Source organism: Ziziphus jujuba, chromosome 12 (genome assembly GCF_031755915.1).
Source record: "Ziziphus jujuba cultivar Dongzao chromosome 12, ASM3175591v1".
Taxonomy (NCBI): Eukaryota; Viridiplantae; Streptophyta; class Magnoliopsida; order Rosales; family Rhamnaceae; genus Ziziphus; species Ziziphus jujuba.
Window position 1 is genome coordinate 15,097,143 of NC_083390.1, and position 17,820 is coordinate 15,114,962.

Genomic DNA, 17,820 nt, shown 5'->3' on the forward strand with positions numbered 1-17,820 from the left:
GTTTTGGAATTTTTATTTCTGCCTTCATTATAATTCTTTTTTGGCACTGCAATTGAATATTTTGTATGTCGATTTTTAAGTAATTTTTTTGGTAAGGTTTATGATTATTTTATTGGCTGTAACCAATAAAGAAATAATTTAATAAAATTAAAATAACACAAAGCAATTGTTTTATATGTCATAATATATAATTACAGGATTCTAAAATTATATAGAAGAAGATTTTAACAATATATGTTAATCTTAAAGAATTTGAATATGGAACCATATAAAAAAAAAAGGTTTAAGTTAATTTTTTATAATTTTCAATGGAATTTTTCTTTATATAATTTAATGATTGAGAATGCTAAAATATCAAATTCCAACTGAAATAATACATCAGAATCTCTAATAATTTGGTCTAAGGTTGTTTTGACAGCTGAAAAGTTGGTCTTTCTTTCACTTGAAAAATAATCCTTCAAGTCAGATTAGGATACAGACATTATTTTTCATTTCACATGAAGAAAAGGTTGCCATTAGACTTTAAAATCTATTGGCAAGGTAATTCTCCTTTTGTTGACCGAAAAGAAAAATAAAAATATAATAATAATTATCCTTCTTTTTTTCGGTGAACAATAATTATCATCCTTTTGAGAACAATCCAAGTGGAACTATTATATATTACCCTAAAATGCTTTTCCAATAGCACAGTGAGAGACATCTTCGATAAAGGAATAGCTCTTGGCCTCTTACCAAAAAGGTAAAAAGAGAAAAGTGTTTTCTGCCTTCCTTTATTTTTTTTTGATTATCCATTTAAACAAAAACAAGAACAAAAGCATCCCTATTCACCAACAAGGACAAAAACATCCCTCTTAAAACACATTTTAAGGTCCCCCTTGGAGGAAATTGTCCAGTTTACAACATCTATTTTTTTAGGCGACAATCATTTCATTCAAATTCTTCCACTTAAAGAAAAAAAAATATAAAAAGAAGGAAAAGTCTATATTGCTGGTAATGGAAAAAAACTGGCGAGGTTGCTGGGATATTTAGCATGAACATAAATTTAATAATGCTCTACACACACACACACACACACACACACACATATATATATATATATATATATATCTTATAAAAAAACAAAAAATTAGTAACATGAACACATAATAAGTAACATGCCTCATTACCAAAAAAAAAAAAAAAAAAAAAAAAAGGCATGCCACAAAGTCATAGCAATACATAATGTATTCATGTTCCTGAAAATTATGTCTTTTTTAATTTAATATTCAATGTCATATTAAAAACACCAGCAGCCTTGCTGGTTTACTAAATTCCTACGCTATATTATGACCCACAAAAGAAAATTATTTATGGGATTTAGGTCCTTACTTTTTTCCTTTTCACTAAGTGGTGAATTTTGACCAAAAATAGATGAAAAGAGAGAGTTGAAAGCTACTTTATGTGTTTTATGTCCACAAATTTGTAAAGTATTCTTTTTAATAATTGTTAGTAATAACAAATTGATAAAGTGATACAATACTATTGTTTAGATTTTATGAATGTGAGGACCATTTTCGGAGCTCATATAGGGAACAAGTACCCACATGATGTGTCTTGTTTTTTCTAATGTTTGGTTATGTTAAAGTAGTGTTAATTCATCTTTCGTCTTATTGTCTTTTTGCAGAAATTTGATAATTTCTTATGGCCACCTTGTCCCATTTGGGCATTATTTATTTTTATTTTCTCTAATAAAAGGTAATTCTTCCTGTATGATCTGACACAAATTATCAATTAAATGGAAAATAAAAGATATAATAAAGTTAGCAATAAGAGGTCATATTCTCTTCACCTTGAGGTCATGTCCAATGAACCTTTATTTATTTATTTTGGAGTTTACTTTTTACCATATTAACTTTTATCATTATTATGATACATCATCCAAATTTGTTATTAACTTAATAGATTGATTACAATTGAAGAAAACATGCCATGGAATCAACTAGTTATATGCCTATTTAGTAAGTTATTTTTACTGTAATTACACAACCTCAATTATATTGGCTTAAGTGAATAACTGAATATCTATCTTTTAGGCAAGGAAATATATTATATTGCAAGAAGAAAAGAAGAAAAGAAATCTATTTGAAATTTTCAATTCAATAATTTAGAAATTATATTACCATTGGTAATTGACTACCCATAAAGGTTTAACTTTTTCGTATTAGCTATTTAGTATTAAGAAATAAAGAAAATTAATTAAAACTAATTAACAATTGTAACATTAGTAGCATGTTTTAGTAATGAACATGAATAGTTGTTTATGTGGCAACTATTAATAAGGTGCATTTAATTTTTTTTTTTTGGGTTTTTAATATTAAAACCTAGTATAGAAAAATAAATCTTAATGGTAGTTAATTAAATTATTTTCAAATAGATTGTAATAGTGCTCATGATAAATAATATTTTTCAATTAGTGTTAAAAGCATCATCCAAGGAAATTTAATGGTTTTCCTTGGATAATAATTATGAGCTTAAATCCGCACACTTTTAAATAAAAAAAAATAAAAAAATTGCCAGAAAAGCTCTTCCACTAGTGATATTATTAATTCTAACATTTGAATTTGATTTTTTATTTTTAGTCCAACATGTCTTTGATTTTTTTTATTTTAGAAGTAGAGATATTTAAATTAGAATTATTGTAAGAGAACATAGTAGATTTTTCATTGTCTTGCCACGAAAGCAATTTATTGTAAGTCCAAAAAAAAAAAAAAAAAAAAAGGAAAGAAATTAGTTGAAATAAGATTTCATAATTTATTAAATAAAATTACAAAATGCCCCATCAATTATCACCTATATTTCATTTTGCTCCCTAAATTTTCTTTTGAAACAATTTCCTACCCAACCTATTGCAAATAAGATACATATTTCATTTTGAGTTTTGCACTAATTATAAATTATTTATCCAAATGTTGAAAATTACAACTAACACTTTTATATAACATAGATGATATTTTAGTTTAAAGTGTGTAAATAAAATAATAGAGAAATAAAATGATAACTTTTTAAAATCTAAAAGGAAGTTGATAATATTTTTTAAATTAGAAAGATTAAATAAAATTTAAGTCAAATATCAAATAAGGTAGATGAATTAACCCTTAAATCATATTGTTCTCTTTTCTAAAATTTTTTATTAGAATTTAATGAAATTGATCATATATTGTCGGAATTAACTCTTCATATAAATTATATATATATATATATACACACATATAAATTTCCTTTTTTAAAACAAAATTGGTAAAAACCAAAACCAAAATATTTTTTTTTGTGTTAATTTAGTTATTCGATTTTTGATTCAAAATAAATTATAATCTAGAAATGTATCGTTCATATTAGTAGTTAATTTGTATATTAGATGATAAATTTTATCAAATTCTAATAAATAAAAAATTTCAAAGAGGGGCAATTTAATATTATACATATTATACAATAGTTTAAAAATGAAACTGCTTAATTTTTTTTTTTTTTTGAGCACATTGGAAACATGTGCTTTGTAATTTTTCCTAAAATCGATCTCATCCATTCTAACATGATACTTCATGACAAATCTTATTATTTTCTACTTTTTTACTATACAACAATTTCCCCTCATTTTCTTTAACATGGTCATAAAATATAAAAAAAGAAGAAGAAGAAGTTAAATCTCTATTTCCTTTTCATAATACATCCTGATTACACGCATATACACAAAAAATCCCACTTATAAATATAATTATTTCAATTTTGATTGAGAAAAAGAAAAGAAAAAATTAGCAAAATAAGACAATAATAGTGAGCGGCACATGCGAGTAAAGGCGCGTGAAGGAGAGAGTGAAGAGGAAGATCTTGGTTGGTTGAGCCTGCAAAGGAGAGGGCTTGTCGGTGTCTGAGGTGATATGGTGGTACATTGTCTATGTGTCTTAGTCAACTATCAACCATTTACCCCAAATACACACACACACATACACTCACTCTCTCTCTCTCTCTCTCTCTCTCTCTCTCTCTCTCTAGTCTTAGATACTCTCCTACCCAATCACCTTTCTCTATAACTCTCCCACTCCCTTTTCTTTTACTTTCTTTTCTTTTCTTTTCTTTCTCTGTCGTCATCCAAAAAGCATACCTTACCCTCCCAAACAAAATTCAGTGCTCTCCTGCTCCTCCTTTTGCTTGTCTGTCTTTTTCATTCTCTCTTGGCCTTACACGTAACTAATTTATATAACATTATATTTGTCACCTTTTATTTGCACTTTGGTTTCTTGCCTTTCATCTCTTTGCATTTATTATTATTATTATTATCATTGTTCCCTTTAGTGACTGTTTCAAACGTTAGACCGAGCTATTTTAAATTAATAATTCTATGATATGAAAAACTCTATCAAATAGTTTATTGGATAATGTGTCAAAAATAGTATGATATTATTTTATTTATTATTTTATATTTAGATTATATTTATTATTTGTTAATTAATAAAATAATAATTTAGTATCAAACTATATTATTCGATGAATCATTTGATGCTTGTAATACTATTAATTTTGAATCATTACTATTAGGGTTCCTAAAATTTTTCACTAAACTTTGTTTAATAAATAATGATGCAGGAGATTAGTTTGATAAAACTAAATTTTAGATTCATAAGAAGTGAATTTAATGACATCTTGTCGCATTATTTGGTAAAAAAAAAGAATTTAGTAAACTTGGTTTTTTTTTTTTTTTTCAATTTGACCAAGTAAATATTTAAAGTAGTCTTTTATAATTAAGTACTTTTAATATTTGAAAATGAATTTCCTATTGATTTTCAAAAAAGAAAAAAGAAAAAAAAGAAGCTTGTCAATTATTCCGTATCAGATTTTGGATGTCCATTATATGCATTGATTCGTATTTTAGAATAATTGATATGATGCTCAAGTATTGTTGATTAGTTTTATATCTTAATATGTTTGAATTCTCTTCCCACTTGTATCCTTAAATGCAAATTAGAAAGTGTTAAAACTTTCATCACATTTCTTTATTTTTATAACCTTAATACCCTTATAACAAATTGTTGTGGTGAATATTAGGTTCAATGTTAACTTTTGACCTTGAGGGCATTTGCGAGAAGTAAAAAAGCTAAAGAATATACCAAATTATTACAAGTAATATGTCTCATGGGTATTATTATTATTATTATTATATAGCTCAAGAAAAATAATGTTTTTGGATTTTGCTTTCATTTGATAGTGGAGTACAAGTAAACATTCAATTTACTAACTCATGTCCTTTTAAGTTTTAACAACCTTAAATTATTAATCTGATGATGGATCTAAGCCTACCCTTTTGGACCGAGTGTTTAATTCTTAATAAATTTTGAATCTTTCTGTGTTCACAAGGACAGCCGGATAGCTTTCTCAGAATTTTTTATTTTTATTTTATTTTTTTAAGTATTCTCAATGAAAATATGGATTCCAATTCATGTAGCATGGAAGCTGAAAAATATTTATTTATTATATGCCATAAATGTCTTTTTCAATAAATAGCAAACTCAAAAATCAACCTCTAATGATTGTATTTAATACTGATATTTAAAAAAAAATATATTATATGATAAGGATTATTTTTAATTTTTTGCTGAGTAATATTGTTTAGCCAATATTGTGAAAATAGATTAGTTAATCTCAGAATATCTACTTTATTTATTTGTTTATTTATTTATTTATTTTTACCATGTTAGCTTGACGTAGTTTTTGGACAGATAGACTAAAGAGTTTTTTTTTTTTTTTTTTCTAATGGTTATATATATTTATAATGTAGCAAAAGAATTTTAACAACACAAAGCTCTAAAAAATCTCTAAATTTGAATTTTCTATCTCTAAAAATAAATAAATTTGAGGAGAACTTTATTACGATTAGAAGTGAGATTGTTTGATTAGATATGTGATTGAAGATCAATTTGGTTCTTGGTAGTTTCGAAGATTCAATTTAAAATTATACATTTCTAAAACATAACTAAAAAGTGAAAAACAATATATTATTATTATTATTATTATTTTTTAAACCAAAAAACAATGTTATTTTAACCAAACATTTTATTGTATTTGGGGTTTCGGCGACGGTTGGAAATGGGTGCCGTCGTATATGACACCTATTTTCTTGTGGTGCATTTATGTATATTATTTATATTTATATTTATATAGGTTTTCCAGATATAATTTTAAGAAATTATGCTCAAGAAAATGCCTCTTTTAAAACAGTTGCATATAAATGTCATACAAAACTAATTTTCAAATAAGGTTTTGTTTAGCCACTATTATTATTATTATTATTTTTTTTAAACCACTATCTGCTTTGGCAAACATTCCAAATTTCTCACTTCAATATTAGGAAAAAAAAAAAAAAAAAAAAAAGAAGAAGTTTTTGTTTTATATTATATTTTATTTAAAACTCTAGTTCCACACACCTCTAGTGCAAGTCCCTTTTCCTCTAGCCTCTGGACTCAAAATCAAATGAAAAAAAAGAAAAAAAAGGGAAAATGATTAAACTAGTTACTACGTTCAGCAAACAAAGCCTTACGACAATAGAAGGCTTTCTTCAACGGAGGACTCTGACCCATGCAAACTATCAATTACCATTCTCAGAACCACCCGAGCTTTCTCGCACATCAGCTTCCATGCAATACTTGTTTTCAAACCCCTGCTTTTCTCTTCTTCGTTTCTGCAGAAACATCGATTCGCTCAAGAAAGTCCACGCCTTGCTTATTGTAGACGGATTGAGTAATGATATTCTCTGCGGCACTAAATTGGTTAGCTTGTATGGTTCTTTTGGGCACGTCCAGAATGCCCGGTTAGTGTTCGATCAAATGCGTGACCCAGATCTTTATTCCTGGAAGGTGATGCTTAGGTGGTACTTTTTGAATGATTTGTATTCGGAGGTTATAGTGTTCCATAACTATATGAGAAAATGCTCCAGTAAGCAAGATAATATTGTTTTCTCAATCGTGTTGAAGGCATGTAGCGAATTGCGGAACGTAGATAAAGGGAGGAAGGTTCATTGCCAGATTGAGAAGGTGGGGAATCCAGATAGTTTTGTGTTGACGGGCTTGGTAGATATGTATGCTAAATGTGGGTGGATTGAGAGTTCTCGTGTTGTTTTTGATGGAATTCTGGACCGAAATGTGGTTTCTTGTACTTCAATGATTGTGGGATATGTGGAGAATGACTGTGCGGAAGAAGGGCTGGTTTTGTTTAATCGGATGAGAGAGGGATTCATTGAGGCTAATCCATTCATGTTAGGGAGCTTAGTTTCAGCATGTAGAATATTAGGGGCTTTGCATCAGGGGAAATGGATTCATGGTTGTGTTATTAAAACTGGTAATGAAAATAATTATTTCTTGGGGACAGGTCTTCTAGACATGTATGTCAAGTGCGGAGATGTTAGAGATGCTCGTTCTATGTTTAATGAACTTTCGACAGTTGATCTTGTTTCATGGACGGCAATGACCGTTGGCTACTCTCAGATGGGTTATCCAGATGAGGCTTTGAAATTGTTTACCGATAAGAAATGGGCTGCTTTGTTGCCAAATTCAATTACCTTAGCGAGTGTGCTTTCATCATGTGCACAGCTGGGAAATTTGATTTTGGGGAGGTCTGTCCATGGTCTTGGAATTAAACTTGGATTGGAAGAATCTATAATGCGAAATTCTCTTATGGACATGTATGCAAAGTGCTCTATGATTGGTGATGCTCGCTACATATTTGAAACCATCTTGGACAAGGACATGGTTGCTTGGAATTCCATTATCTCTGGGTATACACAAAATGGGTGTGCCTATCAAGCCCTTCAATTATTTCATCAAATGAGATCAGAATCGTACGCACCTGACTCTATCACATTGGTTAGTGTCCTCTCAGCTTGTGCTTCCCTTGGTGCACTTCGAGTTGGTTTAGCTCTTCATGCTTATTCTACAAAGGGTGGTCTGCTGACATCTAATATCTTTGTTGGTACCGCACTTCTAAACTTTTATGCCAAATGTGGGGATGCTAAATCTGCACGTATGGTTTTTGATGGAATGGAGGAGAAAAACACCATCACCTGGAGTGCAATGATTGGTGGTTATGGGATGCAGGGGGACAGTAGTGGATCCCTTGCCCTATTCAGTGAAATGTTGAAGCAAAATCTCGAGCCCAATGAAGTAATCTTCACAACTATTCTATCAGCATGTAGCCATGCAGGAATGAGTGGGCAAGGATGGGGTTATTTTAATTCAATATGTCAGCAGTATAAATTTGTGCCTTCTGTGAAACATTATGCATGTATAGTTGATCTCTTGGCCCGTGTGGGTAGGCTTGAAGAAGCATTGGAATTTATTGAGAAAATGCCAATTCAACCCGATATTAGTGTGTTTGGAGCTTTTCTCCATGGATGTGGACTCCATTCAAGATTTGATCTAGGAGAAGTTGTGATAAAAAAATTACTACAGCTTGATCCTGATGAAGCTTGTTATTTCGTGCTCATTTCTAACCTGTATGCTTTGGATGGAAGATGGAACCAGGTTAGTCAGGTAAGAGAACTGATGAGGAAGAGAAAATTTAGCAAGTACCCTGGGTGCAGCCTGGTAGAGATGGATATCAGAAACGATATTTCACCCGTGAGGATGGAATGTTTTGGTTAGCTTTATAGTTTCTTCTGGTTCCTGATAAAAAAGTTTGTATGATAAGGAGTTCTTAAAAAGCTGCAGAACTTCTTGTTAGCATGAATATTATATTTAGTGCTCGAAATCATTTAATAGGTTAATCTAATCTGCCATGGACTCATCTCGAACTGGTGCCATTTTTAATGTTGGATTTAGCATGATACACCAGCAGAATAAGAGCTCATTAAAAACACATAGAAGAGACATTGGAGTCATAAAATCAACTGAAATGGCCTAGTTGGAGAATGGTGTCTGAAATATGTGCTTACAGCTGTAATCTTCCTTTTTTGCGACCTCAATATGGTATGAACAGAGACACAGATTGCAGCAGATCTTATGCTTTCCCCATGGAATCAAAGAAGAATCATAGGATGCTATAAGACTGTACAGTGTCCAATATGAATGAAAAACAATGCACTTGGACATCTTGTGAAGCTTGAAGCACTTAAGAATTTTGACCACATTGCCATTTTAATTCCAGACTGTATAGACATTTGGATAAATTACAAAGGTGAAGAAGGGTGTTAGTTGAGGTGGGGTAATTAGAAGTTGAGAAGGTTGTACAAATTATGTAAAACATACTGGAAAGTGCCTGTTTCCTGTGTAATACTAGAAAGCTAACTATTTTTACCCTGAAAGATTTCTTTTGTATACTTGTGCAAAGAAAGAGGCTTCTATTTATGGTTTTCGTATGTTTTAAAGTGATATAAAGGTATCGGGTAGAGTTCTATTTATGGTTTTCGTATGTTTGCAAGTGATATAAAGGTACCGGGTAAAGTTAATCCAGGAAACTAGAATACTGGATAGAAGAATATTACTGTACAGAAGGCAGGAGGCGGTTAAGTTCAACGGCAGGTTGATCCAGGGTTCTTCTAAAGTAAAATGGGAAAAGTTTATTTATTACCATAAGAGTTGTCTTGAGGTGAATCTACTAAGTTCTCTAGCAATTGAATGATAGATGTAAAGAGCAAGAGGGTACATATTAGCTTGACAAGTGTTAGGCTGAAAGTCGAAATATTTATGCTTTAATAACTGTTTTATCATTCTTGTAACTCTGGATTTTTTCTTCCTTTTTTTTTTTTTTTGGTTATTATTATAATTATTTTTTATTTGCTTAACAACTCACCAGAAAAGTCGATTTGTAATGTTATTGTTATTGAATAAATTAGTGAGTGATGGTTTGATGCTACATAACCGGCCACTGTACATAAACAAAAAAGACCTGGAGAGGAATTGCAAAATTTATTGCTAAGAAAAATATAATTATGGCGCCATATGACATGAATTTGGATGAAAATTTTATGAAAAAGTGACGAACTTAAAAACAAGGAGTTTTTTTCCCTCCTTTTTTTATTTTTTATTTTTTATTTTTTTATAATTTTTTTTATAATGTGTATTCTTGTTTATGGAGTAAGAAAATTTTATGTATCGGCAGCTTCAAACTGTCTCAAAACATTATTTCCATCAGATGATAATACATAGTTGTTAGACAATGAACTATCATAATTCATATTACAATTTTGTCCCTGAGCCAGACTCTGAAAATTTTCCAAGAAACTGTAAATTTCCTTCATTTCTGCATGAGGACTATCTCCAGCTCCAAATCTGTAAGTTTGTTTATTAAGCTCTATTGTACTGTACCCAGGAAGCTTTTTCAGACCTATGCCCTTCATCTTCGACCTCACCTTCCCAAATTCCTCCCAATTCCCTCCTTCTGCATATATATTAGACAGCAAAGCATAATATCCTGTATCATCAGTGCTAATTTCTGAAATATCTTTTTGAATGAGTTCAAACATGTCCATCCTTCGGTGGATTCGACACCCATTGAGCAGGGCACCCCATATACTAGGATCAACAGGAAATGGCATTGATTTGATAATTCCATATGCTCCCTTAAGATCACCAGCTCGACTCAGAAGGTCCACTATACAAGCAAAATGTTCGGTGTTAGGCTCAACGCCAAAATCATTCATCAAGCTAAAATATGATCTCCCTTCTTCCACAGAGCCTGCATGACTGCAAGCTGACAGGATATTCATGAACGTAATATCATTTGGTTCTAATCCTGATTCTAACATTTGATTGAAGAGTGATTTGGCAGCATTGATCTTACCATGCATGCCATACCCAGCAATCATGGCACTCCATGACACAATGCTCTTTTCCGACATGTTATTAAAGACACATTTAGCTGTTTGAAGGTCTCCGCACTTGGCATACATGTCAACTAGAGCTGTATCAATGTAAAAGTCTTTCTTCACACCGTAGGTAATAACCTTGTGGTGTGCCCATTTTCCCTTTTCTAAATAACCTATTTGAGAACAAGCTTGGATTAGGCTCAAGATGGTCACTTCATTCACCTCAAGACGTTTCAAGTACATTTCATCAAAAAGATTGATTGCCTCAACTGAATATCCATTCTGAGAAAATCCACAAATCATAGAATTAATTGCTATAACACTTCTATGGTTAAGATTGTCAAATATCATGTAAGCTGAATCCACAAAACCACATTTACAGTACATGTCAATAAGCGAATTCCGGACAAACTCATCAAAATAGCCTCTTTTGATAACATGACAATGTATCTGGTGTCCAAAGTGTAATAGACTCAAATTTCCACAAGCTGAGAGAGAACTTGCAAGGCTAAATGAGTCTGGCATCAGTCCTTTAGCCTGCATCTGTGCAAAAACTCCTAATGCCTCTCTCAAAAACCCCTTCCTAGCATAAAATGTAATGAGCATGTTCCATGAAACAATATTTCTTTCTCCTGTTGTAAGAAGAATCTTCTCGCAGCTGCTAAGTTTCCCACATTCAGCGTATAATTCTAGCAATGCTGGTCCTAAAAGATCGAGGTCAGGGTCTACAGCTTTTTTAATAGCAAAGCAATAAACCGACTTCCCCCCTTTGAGCAAGCCTAACCAAGCACAAGAACTTATAATACTCATCAAGGTAACTGAATTTGGTTCTACTTTGGACTCTTGCATCTCAACAAAAACATCTAGTGCTTTCCTGAAGCAGCCTTTTTGATTATAGCAGGAAATCATTGCCGTCCATGAAGCAGTACGTCGAAGAGCAATGTCTTGAAAGATCCGCTCTGCACTTAGTAAGTCACCACATTTACCATACATTACAACTAGAGAAGTATCTAAAGAACCATCACTTTCCATTTCTCTTCTTACAACATAACCGTGGACTGATTTAGCTAGTCCTAAGAACCCCAAATCACCACAAGCCTCGGCAACACTAAGCATTGCTACCGAATCTGGATTAACACCTTGAGAGACCATCCAACGGAACATCTCCAACCCTTTATTTGGCTCTCCATTCTCCACAGACAATTCTACAATGGAACCCCATGCAACCACATCTTTTATCGGCATTGCATCAAATACTTTCCGAGCAATATCTAAGTAGCCCATTTCCCCGTACATACAGAGCATTGAGGTTTGAACAACAGGATCATTATCAAACCCACATTTGATTAACCTCCCATGGAGCTTCCTACAACTACCCAGATCACCAAAACCTGAACAAGCTCTCAGAACGGATGGAAATATAAACCTGTTAATATGAATTCCATGGTAGAGCATTTCATAGTAGAGTTGAAGGGCCTCTCCAAAAAACCTGTTCCAAACATAGCACTTAATAAGTACACCCCACATGAAAAAATCTGGGTTTGGGAAGGTTACAAAGACCCGTCTTGCGGATTGAAGGGAACCCAGTTGGGCATAGGACTCCATGAGTTTAGTTGAAGCAAGCGGGTCTTTATGGAGGCTAGAAACCAAGAGGTGAGCATGGAGCTGAGCTAGTTTTCGTAAAGTGGTGCAGGACCTGAATAAGGGCATATAAAGGGTCATTGATCCTCCGAACAAGTTACTGGAAACTGAAAGACAACGTTGTTTGTGTTGAATTAGGAGAGCTTTGAAGTTATGAACTTATGATTGGCAGAGGAGTTGTCTATGGAGGACTACACCAAAGCATGCATAAGCAAAAGCAAAGGTAAACAGTTTTAGGAGCAAAATTTATTTCGTAGAGAATTTCACCCATTTTATTTCATTTTTGCTATTCTTCATAAATGTTGAAGCTCCACAGATGATTTTATAAACACCTTGTTTTCAATTGTATGCCCCTCAATTTTCGTTAAATCATCATTAAAAGCCAAGGGAAAAAAAAAAAAAAAATCATCCATTATCAGTCAGCTGATAATTTGACAATGGCGTTTATAGTGGGGAAAAAAAAAAAAAATAAATAAAATTTAAAAATTTAGAAAAATGGAAGGCATGGTCAACATTTTGAGAGGTTTGTTGGTTTCCGTTCGTAAAATGAATGAAGTTGAAAATTAATAGAAATAAAAATTTCAGAAAAAGAAATGATAATTTATTTTAATCCATCAACTGTGAATGTAAAGTACTTAAATAATATGATCTTTTTTATATATAAATCATGAATCCAACTGCAATTTTATATGTTATTGCTAAAAGGACAAAGGTATCTTATATCTTAAACTTATCACGTTTTTCCATTTGTAAATTTTACCCAATTTTATTTTTTATGCTAAAAGGGGAGAGAATATGCCCCAAAAAAAAAAAGAAAAAAAAAGAGGGAAATTCTGGACGTTTCTACCAAAAAATAAAAATGGAGATATGATAGTAAATATACAAAAAAATATATGTATTTTCTTTATTTTATTTCCTTGGTAATTTTTATTCTAAAAGTGAACTTTGTAAAACTATCCATGAAAATATTGTTTCAATGCTCAACCCCACCGCTTTGATTACTATATTAATTTTTTTTTATTTTTTTTTTAAAGTAACCATATTATAAACATTTTATTGCTCCTACCATGGCATTTTAAGGCCTTGATGATCTTACAAGAATGAGTTAAACCTGCCCAATTCAAGTGCCCCCCCAACCCAAAGGGTTCAACAAAGACCAAAACGTTATGTCTTTTATCGTTTATCTCTAGTTTACAAGATGCCAGCTCTAGCTTCTATCATGTGATGTTTTCTATCACACAACATTTTCTTTTTCGGGTCAATGTTTCCATCACACTAACATATTTGTTCTTGGTGATAGAAATTTCACAAGATAAACTCCATTGCTAAAAACAAGTACCAGTTTTAAGGCTAACAAACAGATCACAAGTTCCATTGCCTTGATTTCTTCTCCATTGGAAAATGAGGCAAATTTGACCAACACCCCCAAATAAAGTAGAGATTTGAAACCAGAGGAAAAAGCTCTCTAATCGCTATAATGTATAAAGAAATTCTGCCTGCAAGGAATGTACAAATGGAGATGGCTGAGCAAAATGAAATTCCTGCAGAAACAGAAACATCATGGATTGCATTATATAGCTGGAAAATGAGTGTGTATATCAGCTTCACAAACTTCTCAGACCAGAACTAGATGCTAGACACGGTTAGTAGCTACTATCCTTATTTTATTCGTCAGGTAAGAGAAAGAAACTATTAACTCACACATGCTCCTACCTTCAATAAATTGGTAAAATGGAGTATATTGAAGGCATGTGGCTCTTAGGCATCACTCATCTTCAGGATCAATGGGTATTTCATGTCGGGGCCTGTTGTACTTCTCTCGCAGTTGCTTGACAGGGATGAAATCCCCAGCTGCATCCATCCCATAGAATAAAAAGGAAATGTAAGGATGATCAAACCGATTCTGCAAAAAAGGAAGGGAAGCAAACATAAGTAAACAATATATCCCAAGAGATTTTTTATGCCATTCATGGAAGCTCTGATTAATCCAAAGAGAAAGGGAAGGTAATTCTATTAACCATGTTTGGTGGCTCAGGGGCCAACAGATTGTCTTCAGCAACTGCAAAGCAAACCATTCCATAGGCTAATTCGCGAATTAAATTAGCAAGGAAAACAATAAAAACTTCTGAAACAAACATATCCAACATAATAAGCTACAAATCCAGGCATTCATTAAACAATGGGTTTAGCAGCTCAGGTAAGTTCAGCTCTTATAAAGTAGCATCACTAATTATGTAAATGATCAGTTAACTAATATGTGAAGTTAATCTTTATGCATAATGTGCATGTACAACTTCAAGGGCAAAAGGATCAAAATTTAACAAAAAATTCGGTCAAACAGTCATAGATCACCATAAGCCACCAGAAGATTGGGGTCTTCATGGACATCGACCAAGACCTAGAACAGAAAAAGAAAAGAGGAAATCAATTGGAATGTAAAGTACCGATGGTATGTCCTCTTTGATTGTTTTCATTTTCTTTTCCTTGGGAGAGTGAACAGATTAGATGACAAAAGTTATCCAAATAATAATCACATCAAGTAATAATAAACCTGATAAAATGGCTGAGTGGAACCCCGAGGCAACTTTTCAACCTGAGCAGTTTCCATCCATGAACTTGATTCACAGCACACTGGATCCATTCCACACACCACAGCTTGATAGCCTGAAAAACCATGAGCTCCTCATTTTTGGAAAGATAAACAGACAAAGAAGGGGGAAAAGATGTAAGGGAAAAAGATCCAATTCTACTTCACTTAAGATTTTGGCTGGATCCATTTTTAGGGGATCTGATCTAAATTTGCTTGTAAAGGTTCCTGTAATCATACAATTCAACAATACTGGCCCCCATCCAGACTAAAGAGATTTTTTACCCGCTATTTGAGATCACATCTTAAGTTCAAGTTAAATCAAATCAAGCTGAATAAAAGGTATGTTACTGGTATACCAAATATTTTATGCTTCACTTTCTGCCCCAGTCGAAATGAATATTGTGCATTTTCATAAGCCAGAGCTTTAGCTGATGCAGCAAGGGACTCTGCCTCTAGTTCAGAAATTTCATCCCGTAGTTTGGCTGCCAATCCATAATTCTCACTGTCAATTGCATTCTGCATATCTGCACTGCAAAGAAGGAAAACAATGTAATCTTACATTATATACAAGTTGACACCATATGCATAACGATTCAGAAAGATTCACACACACACGCGCACACACACACACACACACACACACACAGAGAAAGAAAGGCTCAGGGGGCAAGGTAGAAGGAAAGGAAAACATGTAGAACAACTTTTTCACCATAGTGGTACTCACCGTAAACGAATGATGGTTATAGCCTTATCTTGAGCTTTGCTCTTTGAAGATGAACCCCTTTTTACTTCTTGCTGCTTAATGACCTCTTCTTCAACCTTCAAGGAAGAACACTCATTAAGTATGCTGTAAATTAAGTCAATACTCCATTCACCAGCGTATGGATATGATACATGAATATAGAGAGAGAAGCAAAATAAACTCCAAAAAGTTAGATGTTACCAGTTCTTTTTAAAGGCAGAACAAACTGGCTTAATCTAGATCCCTTATGCATCATTAAAAAGTAAACTAAAATTTGTTGTCAATGTGGCTAATATGAAAGCTAGCATGCTAACCCACACTTCCACAAACTGTATTACTTTTCATGATTATATTAACCAAGTTTGAGTCTAGTAATAAACTTGTGCTTACACTACAACCGACAGACCTTCCTTTGCAGTCTCTGATCTCAGTTTAAAAAAAAAAAAAAAGAAAAAAAAAAAATACAATACAAACTTGAAATATCAATCCATATTCAACCCATTATAATGGATTTAGATAACCAGGACAACAGATCTAACCTCAGTCAGTTTGTTTCTCAGTTGTTGTGCAATTTCATACTGTTCCATGTTTAGAGCATACTGTCAATACACGACCAGAACAACAAAAACCTCATCAGATATCAAACTGACAGATTATGCTGCAGCATTTTATCAACTTTAATGTGTATAACAACGAGAAGCCAAAAAACAAGCCCACCAAATTCAAACCCAATCAAACCTGTACTCTGGTAGCAAGATCCAGCTGAAAAAAGAAGATCAAAATATCCTCATTCGCAGTCTCACTTTTCTCTGAGCTTGCATCCAACTCCTGGTCACCCCCTTTAAAAAGCCATCCAGCTTCGACCCTCATATCTCGCTGCCTTAATATACTGGGATTACCCTTCAAGAACATGCTTTTCACGCATTGATGCCAAACACAATGTCTTTCATTGGCAGAGGTTATATAGGTTTTCTTCATCAGTTTGAAATGCTTCCTCCATGAAAGGGTTGGCCCACAAACCCCACTGTTTCTGGAGGCTGTTAGAGTGCTCAGAGATAAGCCTTGCACCATTGTTGGAGGTCAATGAATCTAATCCCTTTCCACAAATACCTTTTCACAAACACCTAGACAGCCTCTTCCTGCTCCACACTTTGCTTCGCAGTCTCAACATCTGCACATGGAAAACCAAGTATTGTTCTACTAACCTCAACGTTCTTAAACCAAATTTGAAAAATAAAAGCTTATCCAAGACTAAATCACAGAAGCAATCCCACATGCGTTGAAGAGAGAGAGAGAGACCCTGCTATTGATTTCGCTGGTGGTCTGCTTAAATTTTCTCAGGAAACAAATAGAAATCTTTTTTTTCTCGAAAGGATACAAATTAATTATATGAAATAGGAGAATTTACCGGCTAGTTGCCGGAGAAAGCAGAGAATTGGAAACCGAGGAGCCAAGGTTCGTCTATTGTCCACTCAATTTATGTGAAACTAATTTCTAGTAATCGAATATGTTCATTGTGTGGAGTTAAAAGCCTGAAGCAGTTTTTATTTATTTATTTATGGCAGTGTTTTATACACTTTTTCTTCTGTCTGGTTCTGGCTAAAATTTTTTCTTTGGTGTGTAATGCGTTATCCTATATACAAAATACATACATGTATAATCCAACTTTGCCCGGTTTATACTCTTGGATTGGTGTTTAACTACATGTAATTTTTTTAATGATATATTAGTCATTTGAAGTTTTTTTTATTTTTTTTTTATTTTGCCTTATTAAGTATTATGTGTAATTTAGCACGATCAATATAAGCTGTCTATCGTTATTCAATAAAATATATTTTTTTTTACATATATAGTAATGATATGTTGGTAGTATATCTCTTTAATATAAGAATATATTTTATGGTTCTATATATTGTTATTTATTAATTTTTTGTCACATGAAAAAATAATCATTAAAAAAAATTCTCCCGATAGATTTGCCTAAATAGACTTTTAAGTGTTAGATATTGTAAAGTTTAT

At 32.5% G+C, this 17,820-nt stretch overlaps 3 protein-coding genes across 8 annotated transcripts; 1 reads left to right on the plus strand and 2 right to left on the minus strand.

Annotated features, from left to right (window-relative positions):
• Positions 1-6,407: 6,407 nt before the first annotated feature.
• Positions 6,408-9,755, plus strand: LOC107409572 (pentatricopeptide repeat-containing protein At2g03380, mitochondrial). Its single transcript, XM_016017002.4, has one exon. The coding sequence runs from the start codon at positions 6,528-6,530 to the stop codon at positions 8,664-8,666; it is 2,139 nt and encodes a 712-aa protein (XP_015872488.3). The 5' UTR covers positions 6,408-6,527; the 3' UTR covers positions 8,667-9,755.
• A 298-nt stretch (positions 9,756-10,053) lies between these two features.
• On the minus strand, positions 10,054-13,000 carry LOC107409538 (putative pentatricopeptide repeat-containing protein At1g69350, mitochondrial). The gene has a single exon (XM_016016969.4). It carries the CDS (start codon positions 12,548-12,550, stop codon positions 10,109-10,111), a length of 2,442 nt encoding a protein of 813 aa, XP_015872455.3. The 5' UTR covers positions 12,551-13,000; the 3' UTR covers positions 10,054-10,108.
• Positions 13,001-13,614: 614 nt separating this feature from the next.
• LOC107410121 (clp protease adapter protein ClpF, chloroplastic) lies at positions 13,615-17,411 on the minus strand. Of its 6 annotated transcripts, none has more exons than XM_060813450.1 (10): positions 17,210-17,410; positions 16,540-16,972; positions 16,341-16,400; positions 15,784-15,878; positions 15,416-15,588; positions 15,021-15,133; positions 14,822-14,867; positions 14,488-14,528; positions 14,183-14,372; positions 13,615-13,965 (listed from the first exon to the last, which is right to left on the minus strand). In XM_060813450.1, the coding sequence occupies exons 2-9, from the start codon at positions 16,870-16,872 to the stop codon at positions 14,235-14,237; spliced, it is 999 nt and encodes a 332-aa protein (XP_060669433.1). In that variant the 5' UTR covers positions 16,873-16,972; positions 17,210-17,410; the 3' UTR covers positions 13,615-13,965; positions 14,183-14,234. The 6 variants fall into 6 exon arrangements, with proteins under 6 accessions (XP_060669433.1, XP_048319010.1, XP_048319009.1 ...); XM_048463053.2 differs by having other exon boundaries at positions 13,615-14,010; positions 17,101-17,410; XM_048463052.2 differs by having other exon boundaries at positions 13,615-14,010; positions 17,076-17,410.
• Between the last annotated feature and the right edge of the window lie 409 nt (positions 17,412-17,820).